This window comes from Gymnoscopelus microlampas (assembly GCF_963454915.1).
Source record: "Gymnoscopelus microlampas genome assembly, chromosome: 21".
Classification (NCBI taxonomy): domain Eukaryota; kingdom Metazoa; phylum Chordata; class Actinopteri; order Myctophiformes; family Myctophidae; genus Gymnoscopelus; species Gymnoscopelus microlampas.
Window position 1 is genome coordinate 25,132,081 of NC_139958.1, and position 16,641 is coordinate 25,148,721.

Below are 16,641 nucleotides of genomic sequence, written 5' to 3' on the forward strand. Positions count from 1 at the left end.
TGTCTAAAGGTCTGTGATTCAACCAGAGATGCGAGAACAGACTGAACATATTAGGTCTGCAGCATACATTTTGATGATGGATGCAGGAAGCTGATATTGAAACACCTTGTGTGAGTGTGGTAGGTACAGTAAGAATAGCTAGATTCTGTCTGCCTGATAGGGAATGATATTATGATAAGAGGATCTACGTATACGCCAGAACCCAGGAACCCCTGGGAGCCGATGCTGATTGAGCTGAAGCTGATTGAGCTTCTACTGCTGATGCTGCCTGCATCTTCTGCTGCAGGATGATTCCTGCCTAAGTCGTTCCTGCTGTCTGCTCGTGCGCGTGCTAGATTAAACCTAGGATGTTGTAATGTATACTTTGTGCTGAATAAATCGTGAACATGCAGACTGGTCTCTCATCCTTGCTTCCTGTGATTCCACCACATGGTTAAGTCATGTTTCTTTTGTTTTTAATCCAAAAGGTACTAACTAACACCCATTGATAATTAAACACAGAACTTAGGTTACAGTATAGCATTTACTGTAGGGCTCAAATGAGTGGATTAGAATGTAGTGGCAATAATTAGATACCTCTCAAATGTTGACAAATTAAAGCCGGCTGCTTTGGAAGTATGTCAGGATGGGGGGGGGGGGGACTGTACAATAAAAACAAGTCCTATAATCAGTGTTGGAAAACTACTCAGATGTTTTACTTAAGTAAAAGTATCAATAGCACAATATAAAAATACTCAGCAACACTTTACTTAAAGGTTGGGTCTATAATGCATTATAATTGCATCTATAATGCACTTAACTGCCAAGGACGTAATATTACGCCAACTGCCAAGGACGTAATATTACGCCATCTCAAATCCAACGCTTCACTGCCAAAGACATAATATTAGGCATCATGGTGTTTTTAGTGATTACACTAGAGGGCGCTCTTGGCCAATCTATGAATGATGCCTTGACTTCGAGGATCCACCCGGAAATTACGTCATCTAAAACATTATCACCTCGTCCACTACAATATTATCAGAAAAAACACATTTATCTCGGATTTCTTCTCCCAGATTGCGTTTTTGGTGACAACGAGCTATATTCAACTGCCGATAACTACAGAACGGACGATCGTGGTTACAATGTTTTTGGAAAGAAGAGAGACTCGTCTTTCCAAAGAGACATCGTTTGTTTACATCCGGGTTGAAAAAGAAATTCTGTGGATTGTCAAAAACACTTAAAATAAGACCACTGACAGTGGCGGATGATTTAATTAATTAATACCTGGCAATGAATGTGTTAAAAGACTTCATAACACTTGTTATAAATGTTTATAATTATGTATAAACAAGGTTTAAAAAGTATTATGAGTGCTGGTCATGATGCACTATAAGCTCAGCGGGACAGCACGTTATAACTACCTTATACTTAGTCAGTTATAACTGACTAAGTATGGTATTCTGTACGTAGTAATGCCTTGTCTCGTGCCCAGTTACAGTATTTTATAACTACCCTTAAGATGTTGATGCACACATTAAACTGCGGAGGCTCGGCTATCCACAAACCAGCACCACAGACCATGTACTTAACACTTAGCACACAAACGCACACACATACCTTAAGGGTGTGTGTGTGTGTGTGTGTTTACCTTTGTGTGCCATTCTTGCGTATAGTGCTTTTAGACCACACACACACATCAATTACCATCCATTTCACACCCCAATGACTGTGACCAGCAGGCAGGCCAATGTTACATAAACACGTTACACAGCCATTCACCGCACGCACGCACGCACGCACGCACACACACACACACACACACACACACACACACACACACACACACACACACACACACACACACACACACACACACACACACACACACACACACACACACACACACACACACACACACACACACACACACACACACACACACACACAGTGTGCATCACACACGCCAACCCATTGTAAACAAATAAGAACAGTAAACTCACCAAACATACCAACCCCTACATGAATAAAGACAGCTGAGCTGACCCACCCCCATGTCACCCATTCATCACCGCTGTAGTAAAACAAGAGTTAAATTGGGGGTTTTACAGTGCCTCCATTCACTCTGCCCTCGGAGGCCTGCAGTAAAAAACATTTCGCTTGGAGGAGTTCTAGTCAGGCATGCGCGCCGACACGTTGGCTATTTGATGGGACAATTTGTAGAATGCACTCAACGGCGTGCTTCTCCCCCTGCGCCTGAGCCTCTGTCCCCTTCCCGGCTCCATCTCTGTTCCCAAGCCGCCCAAGGCAACGGCAAAGGCAAAATCTCAAGACACACCTGGATTTATAGGAAGAATAGCCGTTCTACAAGCTAAGAGAAATACAATACAACACGAAATGTAATTTTACATTTTCGCCCTATAATGACATGCCCCAAAATAGCGACGCCAAGGTTGAAAGTGGTTAAAATATACATTTCTTTTGGGTATAGAATTTGCCTCTGTATTGGGAAATGAGGGCGCAAAAAGCACTGATGTATGCAATATATAATGTGTGGTTGTCACAAAATCCCACTGGTGTCACGGCACAACGTTTGGGAACCACGGCTATAAATAACATGACCCGACGCCAAGGACAAGATTCTCAGAAGAGGTATTGGTCATTTACAGTATGTGCGTGTGCATGTACATTAGTGAGCATGCATATGGGGCCTACATCCAGTCTGCATGCCTAAAGTGCATCTTGAATGCAGAGATATTGTGATGACAGTACAATAAAGACCAGAGAGAGAGATCGAGTGTTGACAGCAAACAGGAGCGCAGAAAAAGAACGGAGGGAGGAGGGGTAGAGTGAGAGAGAGAGAGAGAGAGAGAGAGAGAGAGAGAGAGAGAGAGGGAGAGCGAGTCAATGAGAAACGAAGAGAGTATCGAAATGAATAGAAGGATGGGAAAGAAGTCAATAAATAATACGAGAATTTGAGTTCTCGACGGGCCTAAAGATTTAAAACCAAACTGACCCTGAGTGAGATGAAGCCTGTGGGAAAAAAAAGAACCTGAGTAAGTTATTGCCAGAAAAGGCTGCAAAATGTACATAGGCAGAGGCTCATATCCCACAGCAAAGCAACACACACACACACACACACACACACACACACACACACACACACACACACACACACACACACACACACACACACACACACACACACACACACACACACACACACACACACACACACACACACACACACACACACACACACACTTATATTTCTGGGTTGTTGTGTGAGCTGCTTCTCATGCTGATGGGCGTATTGATTGGAGTGTTAGACCTCGTTTGTCTCTCTACTCGAAAAGTTCACCCAGTTTTTTTTATTAGTATTTGGCCTCTAAAAAGAAATCGATTCTTAGTACCATCTCTAAATGAACAACATCAACCATACAGTAACACATTTTCACACTAAGTATCCAGAGGAAAAATAAAACACATTTCACATTAAATAGTTTAAAATGGGGGGCCTCGTGGTTAGGACTCCACAGAGGTGGGGAGGTACTTTATCCCTGCGCCAGCAGGATACCCCCTATACATTTATTTCTACGTTTAAGTTACCAGTTTGGCCAGTTCCGTCCCAAAGCGATGTGTTGTTATCATATACTGTAGATCTGCTATTTTTGCCAAATGTTCGTCTATATTTTACAGATTTTTGCCTATTTTTGCAGAATATTCACCAATTATGACATGCCCAGAATAGGGATACTAGGGTTATGGTTAATACTTAAAGGGCCCTAGCGTGGGCACCACCTTACCCCTTCCGTAAACTTCTTTGGCTAGTTGAACTATTTGAAAATGTTTTTTAGTTCAAATGGCTAATACGTTTAGGGATAATGGCCAAGATAGGGCCCAAAGAGTGTAATGGACCCAAATGGCAAATCCAGAAGTCGTGGATTTTACTGCATGGAGAGGTTTTTCCAATTACCTGTGCAGTGTTTGTATTCACTTTGTATGCTACGCACAATCACAACCACCCAGTGAACACCCGACCTGAATGGGGCTGATTGAATGCCATTCTGTCCATTAGACAGCTTGTAAGACACTTAATGAGGTGCAACAACCTTCAGACAACTAAGCAGAACAGAACGATTAAAACACTGAGGAATTAGGTTAAGCAGAAACGATAGGCAGCGAACAGAAAGATGTAAAATGCAACAAACCAACAGCCCTCCCTCTCCTGCAGTGTAACATTCAGCAGCCTATGACAGACTATATTAAACAGTCATCCTCTGATTTATCTGCACTCCGCTTGGCAGGGCTGCCACCGTTCATGGATGCTTTTATTGAGCTCTCTCACGGACTCTCAAATTAACACATGCGCACTCGCGCATGCGCGCGCACACACACACACACACACACACACACACACACACACGAGATAGAAGGGACATAGATTTACCGAAGCATCAAAATGCGCAAGGAAAAGATGTATGTACACGCACACCCTCGCTCAGATGGATAGGTTTTATTACTTAGTATTACGCCCAATTTATACTCTACTCTGGGTTAATTGTGTGTCAAAAATAGCCAAACTACAAGCTCACAGCTTGTCGCGGATGTGACTTTTGTGAGCTTGTAGATCGGCTATTTCCGACATGCAACACCATCGTACGGCCGAGCATAAATTGGGCATGAGTGGTGCGGAATGGAGCAGCATACCAAAAGACAATGAGACAGGCTGTTCATCACTAGTTGGACTTGGACTTGCTCCACTACCCCCCGGGCAAAGACCTCACATAAGGTGACAGACGGGACAAATCCATAACTGCAGAACTAAATCAATATGGATAAATGGGGTACAAGGAAGTAAAGATGATAAATAATGGAAAAACCTGCCCCATTTTGTACAAGATTCCCCAACAGCAGCCAGGCTGTCTCGCTTCAGTGGACAACGATATTAATCAATACTCTGTAATCTGTATTGTTCCCAACTCTGCCTACTACACACAAGAGCCCGGCTGAAACTACGATACCCAGCTTCCCTTGCAACACAGGAAATGATTATATCAGCGTCCTTTGCTCCTGGTAATGCATTGCCTTAGCATGAAAGGCTCATGGCCTCACTGTGAAATGTTATGACTAGACCTCTAAAAAGCAAGGCGAGCTGACACAGCACTGGTTCAGAGAGTGCTTTTAAAATATTAACCAGGGACATGTTCACATGAGGGAAACGAAATAGAACAACAGATCAGAGAATAACAAAATGGAACATAATAGAATAGACCTGGACAGAATATAATATAAAAGAGAACATAGTACACTAGTACAGAATGTGTCTCTCTCTCTCTCTCTCTCTCTCTCTCTCTCTCTATTTCAGTCTCCAATCACTTATGGGCCCTTCTTCTCTCACTCATCCTCTCCATTCCTTCTCTCCCTCCAGGTGTGCACTGCAATAAGTCATCCTCTGCACAGTGAAATTCGAGGTGTTAGCTCTGAGTGTAGAAATGGACAAATGGACAATGTGTGCGCTACTCCTCCCTCAGGTGATGCTTCCGCTGTGCATTGATTGAATTCTACTCCGTTCCATTCTTCATTCATCATTTCTCTCTCTCTCTCTCTTCATGCCTTCCTTTTGTGCCGCTCCTGGGTACTCATTTATTTCACCTCCCTGATAACCATCTATCCAACTATCTATCCATCTACAGTATCTATTCTACAGTACTGTGTGTACGTACGTATTTCTGTCTGTCTGTCCATCTATGTACCTTATCTATCCTGTTCTCAAACTCAAAATGTATGCATCTGCTGTAGTTTTTTTTAAAGAATGCAATAAAAGTATGAGAAATGAAACCATTTTGAACCAAAGCAGGTACTGCAAAATGGTGTAGGAAATGACAAGTGGATGATTGTATGGTGTCCCAGAACTACAAAAGATAACCAAATTCAGATATACAAGATTTGCAGGCAACTTGTCGGTATATTTGTTATTACATGAATGGAGAAGTGTTCAACTGGACAGTTGAACACTCTGATATGGCAGGTTTCCAACTAAGATCTAATATGAATCTGGCAGCTAGCAGGATAAGCTCTCTCTACTCTCTCTGTCTGTCCGTTGGGTAGAGCAAGCATGCTGTAATAGTGAGAGAGAGAGCGCATCACACACAGCTGTTAATAATTATCTAATTAAGTGGTCGATAATGAAATATGATCATAACACATTATTATTCTGCCTGCAAATGGTCGCTTTCATAGTTTCCTCAGCAGAAAACCATTTGTTCTCCTCTTTTTTTTATTTCAACAGATAACAAGTTACAGCAGGTCTGCCAGTCTGCAGATGGATGGATGCTATTGAATTCTCATCACCAACAACGCCTAGTCTGCGTGCTTACTGTCATATTTTACACGAGTAGCAAGTTATGTACTCACTATTCCGCCAAGAATGAGAACGGTACATACCGCAAACTGTACAGGAAAATAGGGCATGCCTATGCCGGCAGCTTATGTTAATTGGCTTCCCGAAAATGTAACTGTATCCATGTCTGAACGCAGCTTAATTAGAAAAGCTATAGTATGGTGACCCTAAAACCCCGCTAAAACAAAAATACTCTTGAGGGGATAAACTGCATCGATACATAATAATGGAAACCAGAGGTTATTTTTATCCAAACTGTAACAAAATGTAGCAAAATAATGAAATTAGCCATTCTTTTTGTCTAATTATCGGCTTGGTTTAGTTAAAGTAACACTGAGGATTGGACAGTGCAGATTGGGGTCCCAGAGATAACCATGTCATCAAACGGGGGTCCATGGCCTGATGCATATCAAACTGGGGGTAATTAGTCTGTCATCCCTGCCTCTCTCCTTTCCTCACTGACACTCTATAAGCCAAGGACCTCTCATCTCCCCTCTGCTCCAAGAACGCAAGGATCATGTCTGTCCGCACTAGTTGTTATCACCCAGCTCTCATTCGCACGCACGCACACGCACACACACACACACACACACACACACACACACACACACACACACACACACACACACACCATGTCCAGCGAGAGTTATCAGATTCAACACATCACACCCTACAGTCTGAAGAGTGTTTCCTTACACTGTCAAGGATAATACACTGACTAACACACAACCGCACAAAGAAAGACGCACACACGCACACGCACACGCACACACACACACACACACACACACGAGCAAACAACAAACCCTGACCCCACACACACACACACACACACACACACACACACACACACACACACACACACACACACACACACACACACACACACACACACACACAGGTGTATTACCATGCCTGCAGAAGTGGGTGTGCCTCGTGCCTTTCCCAGTGACACCCTCTTCCGAAGCTCTTCCGGGCTGGTGGTGGTGGTGAGGGGGTAGGGGGTGGGGGGGTGGGGTTGGGGTGGGGTACGTTTGCACGGTTCACGAGGTCAGGGCGTGAACTTCGGACCGTCTCCCCACTTCATGTGTCACTGGGTCCACCGCTGTACGAGCGCTTTATCCCTCTGGATGGAGAAAGAGGAGAAGGAAAGAGAGGGCATTAATGTTTAATTTAATGTTGTGCAACGAAAATAATCATAAAAAATGCAGTTGTTTTTTGTTTTGTGCTCTGTTCTTTTTTTTTTTATCTCTGAATTGTCTTGACCCATTTTCAGCAACAAAAGCTGCTGGATTCTCAGCAGTCTGTTCAGCGAAGCGTTTAGAGACTGGCTTGGGAGTTTAGAACCAGACAGACAGACAGGCAGACAGACAGACAGACAGACAGACAGAGACTGACAGGACTTCATTTATAATACATGACCCAGCAGGGGGCCATAGGGAGAGAGCTCTGATACAAACATGCACTTGTTTTCATACACTAGCTTACTCACGCTGAGCCTTAACACTTCATGCATCCACACCCACACGCACACACGCACACACACACACACACACACACACACACACACACACACACACACACACACACACACACACACACACACACACACACACACACACACACACACACACACACACACACACACACACACAGAAAATGCAATAAAAATAGTTATGATATAAATATATTATTTAAAGAATTTAAAAAATTACCAAACCTGCCAACCAATGATGTCACTGGTAGGCTGAACCGTCCACAGCCCTCCTCTGCGAGAGACCGACTGTGTGGACTGATTATACTATTATGAGCATTAGTGAGGAGAGGACCAATTATATGAAGATAGGATGAAAATGGGAGAAGTGGTCCTTTAAGTTAAAAATGTGAGTGCTTCTTCCACCACTGGCGTTTAGCAAGAATGCTAAGAACTTTACAGGTATGTGTGGATGCACACACACACAAACACACACACACACACACACGCACGCACGCAAGCACAAATAAACGTGTGTGCGACTACCACTACTACCTTTAGTCCTACAAAGTGCTCTTCACAGTAAACGACATGTCTAGGTGTGGTATGTAAACTGAGGCCAGGTTTATCAGTGGAGAGTAAAGTGAGGTGAACAGTCACACAATGGGACCTATTCACAACATGGAATGTCAACAGTATCTCTCCACTGACAGTACACAGACACATCTGGACACACTCAAACCCGTGGAGTGACATTTATATACAGTAGCTGTGTGCGTGTGCATGGACTGTGTGTGTGTATGTATGTGTGTACTTTGTGTGTGTCTGTTCCAGTGTGCTGTGGAGGGGGAACTGTGGAGGGGGAACTCTTCCCTCAGTTGTTCACAAGCAAACACCATGTGAATAATATCCTGTGATATTCTTTCAAAAATCCTATATTAAAATTGCCTAATGGGTGGGTGGGCGGAACGCGGCCCTTGGTGGCCCGAGGCCCCGTCTGCACTGATGTCAGACACAGTCAGCAATGGTGTCAGACACAGTCAGCAATGGTGTCAGACACAACAAAAATTGTCACTGCGAACCTCTAGTAGTGAAAAAAAGCAGATCTACGAGCTCACAACGAGTCGCATCACGGCACATTTTGAACTTGGTAGATCGGCTATTTTTGCTACTTTTGCCAACACTGTCATATGACTTATGAATTAAAATGGGTGTTAATTTATGAAAAAACATAACAAGATTAAATATGGAGATACAAGGTTTAGGACTAGATTGGGATCCCACTATAGTTTAGTTCAATGATTCACTGCCTTTTTACATTTGAGGGACCCCCTCGTTTGATACCATTGTAATCTCTGGAACCCCAATCTACACTGTAAAATCTCAGTGTTAAATTGAACAACTTTGTACTGTGCACTCTCAGAGTGACAGACCAGTAAGGGTCCATTTGGACCTATGGTGGTTCAAATGGCAAAAAATAGAATAGACAAGACACACACACACACACACACACACACACACACACACACACACACACACACACACACACACACACACACACACACACACACACACACACACACACACACACACACACACACACACACACACACACACACACACACACACACAGCTGTGATTGCGGGTCTCTATTAGAGCAGAGAGTAACAGGGGGATTATACACCAGACACTGCTCAGTGTTTCCTGGGAGAGAGGGATGAAGTGAGGCAGGAAAAAGAGAAATGGATGAAGACAACAGACCAATACCTCTATGCAACAGACAGACAGACAATCAGAGGAAAATCAAAAAGAAGAAAAGGGCGTGAGAATGAGGACGATAGTGGAGAACGAGCAAGGGCAGTGAGAGAGACAGTAGAGGGAGGGGGGGGGGGGGGGGGGATAAACAAGAGGGAGAGATAGAGAATGAGAGAGAGAGAGAGTGAGAGAGAGAAAAGAATGAGAACAAAAGAATGAGAACGAGAGAGAAAAAAAGTGGGAGAGCCAGGAGAGAGAGGGGACAGCCAAGTGCAGACACTGAGCCGGCCCCGTGGGGAGACTGGCTGCACCACAAGCATCCCCTCTCCTTCTCCCCTCATGCTTCTCTCACTAAGCCTCAGGCAGCTAGCCTGCCACGCTAACAATGACCAGCTCAACACACCTGCCAGGGACACAGCCTTGTGTGTGTGTGTGTGTGTGTGTGTGTGTGTGTGTGTGTGTGTGTGTGTGTGTGTGTGTGTGTGTGTGTGTGTGTGTTCTGCCAGAGAGAAGACTGCCAAATCTCCTCTCTCCCTGCTGGAGCTGGAGGGCATATCGCCTCTCCTCTAACACGGCATGGCCACTTTAGACAAGTGTGCACACCTGCGTGCATACACGCACAGACGCATACATGCACCACGCAGGCGTGCACACGCATGGATGGACACAGACGCGCACAAACACACACACACACACACACACACACACACACACACACACACACACACACACGCAAGCAAACAGCAGAATATCAATGCACCATCTCTTCTAATTAAAGCATTTAATGAGACAACAACAACCACCCTTCACTTCCTCTCTGAATGGTCATCTTATCCGCTCAGTGTTAATACCTACCTATCAACTGCAATGACAAACATTTGCGAGTATTAACGTTTTAAAAACCTTAATAAGGGAATAGGACATTGAGACTTCGGTGCATTTAATTAAGAAAAACTATAAACAACAACTTAAGTACCAGGCCTGACACTTCAAAGAAATACGATATAGTCCACCCACCCTCCCCCGTCTCCCAGTGAGAGTTTGAGTTACTAAAGACTACATTTTTATCCATTGCGCGATGGTTGGAGAATAGCAGACCTACAAGGTCGTGGATGTGACGCGTTGTGAGCTTGTAGGTCTGCTATTATCGGCCCGTGACGAAGTATGAATATGGCTAAGGACACCATGTTTCAGCGGAGGTGTGTTGGTGTGTGTGTTTGTCCTAAATCCTCTGGTGACCATCTCTACTTGGCCTCACACTGACTAATTACAGTACAACACCCAACCTCGCTGTATTTCACTTCCACCCAGAACATAGTGTAAATCTGGAAATGCAGCACCTCCTGTTGCTGTGACCAGGGCTGCCATTTTGTTGATGATTAATTGTCATGCCAGTAATTGCGATTAATGATTTCATTAGCAATGCCCAAAGTGTTTTTGGCATTGAACATTGAAACTTACAGTATGTATAAAAAATTACATTTCTGCTTGCCTTCGTAAACAAAAAATGCACTGGGCAGATATGACAAATGACTATAAATATACAAAGATGACTTATGATGATTTTTTTTCATAATAATGTACTACGGCCAAAATGTAATAATTGAATAATTAAAAAAGTCCCCAAAAGCATCAGATCTACAAGCCACCAGTGCATGGCAACACAAGTTAGTTAATCTTTATGATACTTTTTCTACATACGGTATATATTTTGGGGTTTTGCTCTAAATGCCCAAAATAGGGACACAAGGCTAAAAGTGGTTAAGAGCGTGGACCATGTGGAAAGAATGATGAAAATATGACATATTTGTTGATTTCATCCAGCTGTTTTAACACTGATGAATGGAATCCAATCCACTTTATTTATATAGCACATTTTACAAGGCAAGGTTACCAAAGTGCTGCACAGAAAATATAAAAAGCTAAATACACTACTTGAGCTGAAACAACAACAAAAAAACAGTAAAGTGAAAAACTAAATAAACTAGAAAAAGTGTTCCTCGGAGCACAGGTCTTCGCCAGGTCAGGTAGGTTATTGTGGGTCAGCAATGTTTGTATTTCGCCAATCAGGATGGAATATGAAAAATCTGACAGATCCGTCTTGATCACATGACTATAGAGATAAAGTGTACTGATTTGTGTGATGTTTAGTAATATAAAAAATTTTTTTTTAGGAAAAATCGGCCTCCAGGTGGCGCTATAACAGGTCAATGTGAAAAGGCTGGCATGTGTTCCTTGGCCTAGTGGGAATGTGCGTGCAAAGTTTCACGGCAATTGGACACTGCGTTTATGATTTGAGGCATTTTGTTCAAAACAAGCCACTCTTGCAAACTTTAGATGCCAATCTTAGCCAATCAGGATGGATTATAAAAAATCTAACAGATCCGTGTTCATTACATGACTATAGAGATAATGTGTTCCGATTTGCGTGATGTTTGGACAAAATCTGTAGGAGTAATATGAAACATTTAGCAAAAATTGGCCTCCTGGTGGCGCTATAACAGGCTGATCTGAAGAATTTGGGGCAGAGGTTCTGCTCTGGCATCCAGGGAGTGTGCACACAGTTTTGTTGCGATCGGGCCAACGGTGCCGGAGATTAGCTGTTCACAGATGGACGCACGGTGCAAAACATAGTCTCGGCCGTGCCTTCGGTCTGGCGGAGACGACAACAACAAAAGAAAACACATCACTATAGAATACAAGACGCAGCAGCGTCAGCAATGAATCAAAGCAGTGACCACAGAACTCTCTAACGGGATCAAAAGAGATACTGAGGCGCCAAACCATTCAGTGATTTAAAAAAAATAAAATAAAAAAACAATAAAATCGTAAAATCAATTCTGAAGCGAACTGGGAAGCAGTGAAGAGTAGCCAGAATCAATGTAATATGGTCATGCTTGCGGGTTCCAGTTAGGAGACGAATGTAACAATTAGGCAATAATTGCTGTTAGCTCAAATAATTGCAAGCAGGCGATTATGTAATAATTGTGACAGGCATACTGTAGCTGTGACTGTGACCATCCAAAAGACACAGAGAGAGAACTTGTCAACCATAAACAAATTAGGAGGGGGGATGATTGAGAGAGATAGAGGGAGAAGAGGAGGGGGTGCAAATAAGAGCACCTGACCTCCTCCTATACTGCTGAATTATTCATCGACTATTTCTCAATCTACTCATCTCTCCCCCCCTCCTTTTCTCATCTTCCACATCATCACTGTCAGGCAGAAACCTTGTACTGTATCTCCGCGTTTCTCTGTCATACAAGTACATCCGCGCCAAGAAATGCGATCAACAAGCTCACCACGCTTAGTGAGCTTGTAGATCTGCTATTTTCGAATTTATTTTAAAAGAAAAAGTGGTAAAGTGTGTCTGTGGGTTTTTTATAAATATTAAACCAATGATAGTATACTATTAACACGAGCTTGGGACTAAATAATAACTACACTGCATCACAGGTTCTGAAAAATAACTACTTTTGGACATATGAGATTTCCACCCGACAGCGACGTTATTCATGCCGTCCTGGTGGGTCATTAGTGTGCGATTGTCTGCTTGTCTCCAGAGGAGAAGAGAGGAGAAAGAGGGAGCAGTGCTGGCAGAGCCATCAGCTCATTAACACAGGAGCTGGATGGCTCCAGCACACACACACACACACGGAAAATAGAAACAAACACTTAACTCTCACTCGCTCCCATTGTCTCTCACTCCCCTCATTCCCCTCAACTCTGCATTGGATCTATATTCTGCAAGCAGCTTATGATGCACAGGAGAAAACGAGAACGTTGACTCTCACTCGTGCGTTAGGGCTAGGCTTCAAATCACTATCACGATTATTTCAAACTTTTGCCTCCATTATGATTAATGAACGACGCGTCGCAAGCTTGTAGATCTCCTATTTTTGCACGCCACCATTGCACAACACGGTATAATACAGGGTTAAGAGGTTAATCAGACAAATTGATTAAGTCGATAATAAGAAAATCTATTAGAATTGTGTGTGTCGATTCATTGATACATTGTATAAGAAATACACACAGAAAAAAAACATGCCCCATGTCCCATTTCACAAGTGTTCAAAATGTATAAAAATCTTTGGAAAATAGCAGAACTACAAGCTCACGATGCGACGCATTGTGATCTTGTAGATCGGCTATTTTCAAATGGCCTAAATGTATAGGGTTGAAGTTAATGAATGAAATTAATGTTTTGTAATAATAATCAAAATCTACAAAGTAACTAGTAACTAAAGTTTTCAAATAATTGTAGTGGAGTAAAAGTATAATATTTGCCTCTGAGATGTAGTGGAGTAGAAGTAAAAGTACTGAGAATTGGAAATAGTCAAGTAAAGTAAGTACAGTACTTGAGTAAATGTACTTAGTTACTTTGCACCATTGCTTGTAGCAAGCATCAAGGAGTAGGAACTGATAGGAAGATGGAAGGTGAGATAACGGAGCTAAGGAGTGTTTGCTGGGGTGGTTTTGAGCAGCAATTTACACCTATCTGTTCTGATAACCATCATATCAGATGTGAACTGAGGCACAGAGCGACAGCCTGAGGGAGAACGGACAAAGGAAGGGAATAAACCTCAGAGAATGGAAAACTGACGAAGGAGAAGACCGCAGTCAACACCTTTTTGGACAGCGTGGAAAGTAATTGAGTACATTTACTCAAATACTGTGTATTATTCTTACTTTTTCTTTACTTGAGTTTTTAAATTGTTCGATACTTTATAATTAAACTCCACTACATACTGTACTTTTTACTCCACTAAAATGATTTTAAAACTTTTCTAGTTACTTGATTTAGAATATTATCACAAAGCATACATTACCACTTAAGCCCCATTTTATACTTCGGTGATTCGAAAATAGCCGAAATACAAGCTCACAGCGCTTTGCGATGCTGGATCTATAAACATCATAAACACCTATTTTATGATGAGCCATAAGAGTTTATCTACCTCAACCTCACTCATACCATCATCCATTCCTGTCTTACACTCTCCTTTATTTTATCTGCTTCTGCGAACTGCTCCACTGTTGTCCTGGTGCACCCACATCCACGGTAAACATACTTGTCACACACACACACACACACACACACATCATTAGTTTCAATCACGCTGTGGTGGATCAGTTTGTTATTAGCTTTTGATGAATAAATTGGATCACTGCATCTTTTACAGCCACCATTACAAACCACAGATACCAATAATAATATTTAGTAACAAGATTTACCGTGGTGTTGAGAAGTACAGCGCCAACTCAGGTCCGTTTTACTAAGTACATGGGTGATATTTTTATCTTACCTAACTCTATTCTGGGTTGAGGTGTTTCTTGGCTGCGTGTGCTTAGGTGTTTCAATAGCGGGGGTTATTTCTAACGCATCCTGTTTAAACATTCATTAGCTACAGCTGAAAGGCCACCACTGTGTGGTGTGTGTTATATTAATCCTGGCCAGAGCGTATCACCGCTCTGCATTATTTGTGGTATAATGTGGCTGGTGATGAGCGGGACACACACACACACACACAAGCAGACTCACACAGACACACACACACACACACCTTGGACCAGGTGGTCTTGGGTCACATAACCCTAAAAAGCCCCCTTTCCATTGCAGCTTAAGCACCACACCACACCACACTACACCACACCACACCACACCGCATCAAAATATCTACCGTTTCCATTACACAAAAGTACCCCTGCTCAAATCCACAGCCACGAGTAGCAGACTCCGGTCATTCACACTCATTTGTAATGTAAATTTTTGCCTAACAATGGAATGTAGGTGAGTGGCCAACTGTCCTGTATACAAATGCAAATCACATGTGCACGTGGCCCAGCTTGGCCTAGCTCAGACCTACCCAGGACTGGGTACTTTTTAGGCACCCGTTTAGTACCACTTACACACCACTCTACCCACTTCATTGTAGTGGAAACCGAGGCACAAGTGGTCGGTGTGGTGTGGTGTGGGGTGAGGCCATGCATATGGAAAGCCGCCTTACAGACCCATATGGGTCCATGTGGACCTTGGTCCCTGGACCCAATGTTGAGAAACATTGTGCGTAAGATGAACAGAACGAACACAGAACACACACCTCTGTGGCTAAGAAGCGTGCGTTGTGTGTAAACAGGTGGCTGACTGCAGTGAGCTATCTGTTTGCTCTGCTCATTGTCAATTGGAGAACAAATGGATCATGAAGAAAGACAAATGGGAGAGCGGAGCAGAGAGAGAGAAAGAGAGAGAGAGAGAGAGAGATAGGGAGAAAGAAAATAGAGGACAGAAAGAGAAATGGATGGGGGGCAGAGAGAGAGAGGGAGAACATACAGGACAGAAAGAGAAATGGAGGGGAGAGAGAGAGAGAAAGGTAGAGCAACTAGAGGACAGAGACAAAGTGACGGTGTAAAGATGTTCAGACACGTTTATATAAAAGTGCTAGAGAATATGAGCATGGCTGCTGCTCCTGACAGCGTGAGACGTAACCCAACATGATGGACGACTATGGAAGAACAGAGAGATCAGAGGGCGGTACAGAGAGAGAAAGAGACAGAGAGAAAACAAGTTAAAGTAGGTTAGAGAGTGAGGGAGAGAGGGAGGGGGACAGAGGTAGAGACAGAAAGAGGACACAGAGACAGAAGCAGAAAGTAACCAAAAGAAAGGAGAACAGAACAGAACAGCAGTCCCACTCACATTATTTAAGACCGCAATAGAACCAACTATTGCACTTGTATTGTGGAAATGGCTGCAGTTATACTTAGGTTGTAAAATAAGCTTGTTCTAATACACGGTTGAGCTCCTTTCGTGGTTTTTCTCTTCATCCACCCACATTACCTGCCAATTATATATGTGTGTGTATGAATGTATACTGTGTATATATATATATTCATATCTATGTGTGACACGTTCTGAGCTTATAATGTTTCCCTTCCCAGATCAGAGCATACATTTCATTTACAGAAAAAAAGAACATACATTTCCTTACGATATACAGTAACATATTTTGTTCCCAGAATGGAACAC

The 16,641-nt window shown here is 42.9% G+C and overlaps 2 protein-coding genes across 7 annotated transcripts in view; one reads left to right on the plus strand and one right to left on the minus strand.

The window, feature by feature from the left end:
- Window positions 1–16,641, plus strand: part of rc3h2 (ring finger and CCCH-type domains 2) — a 309,407-nt gene that overhangs the window by 213,807 nt on the left and 78,959 nt on the right. The gene's annotated exons all lie outside the window — the stretch shown is intronic.
- strbp (spermatid perinuclear RNA binding protein) overlaps window positions 1–16,641 on the minus strand; it is a 118,447-nt gene that overhangs the window by 38,484 nt on the left and 63,322 nt on the right. For all 6 annotated transcript variants that reach the window (XM_084047698.1, XM_084047695.1, XM_084047696.1 and 3 more), the window contains exon 3: window positions 7,296–7,511. In XM_084047698.1, coding sequence (XP_083903824.1) covers window positions 7,296–7,298 — 3 coding nt within the window. In that variant the 5' untranslated portion in view covers window positions 7,299–7,511. The remainder of the gene's footprint in view (window positions 1–7,295; window positions 7,512–16,641) is intronic.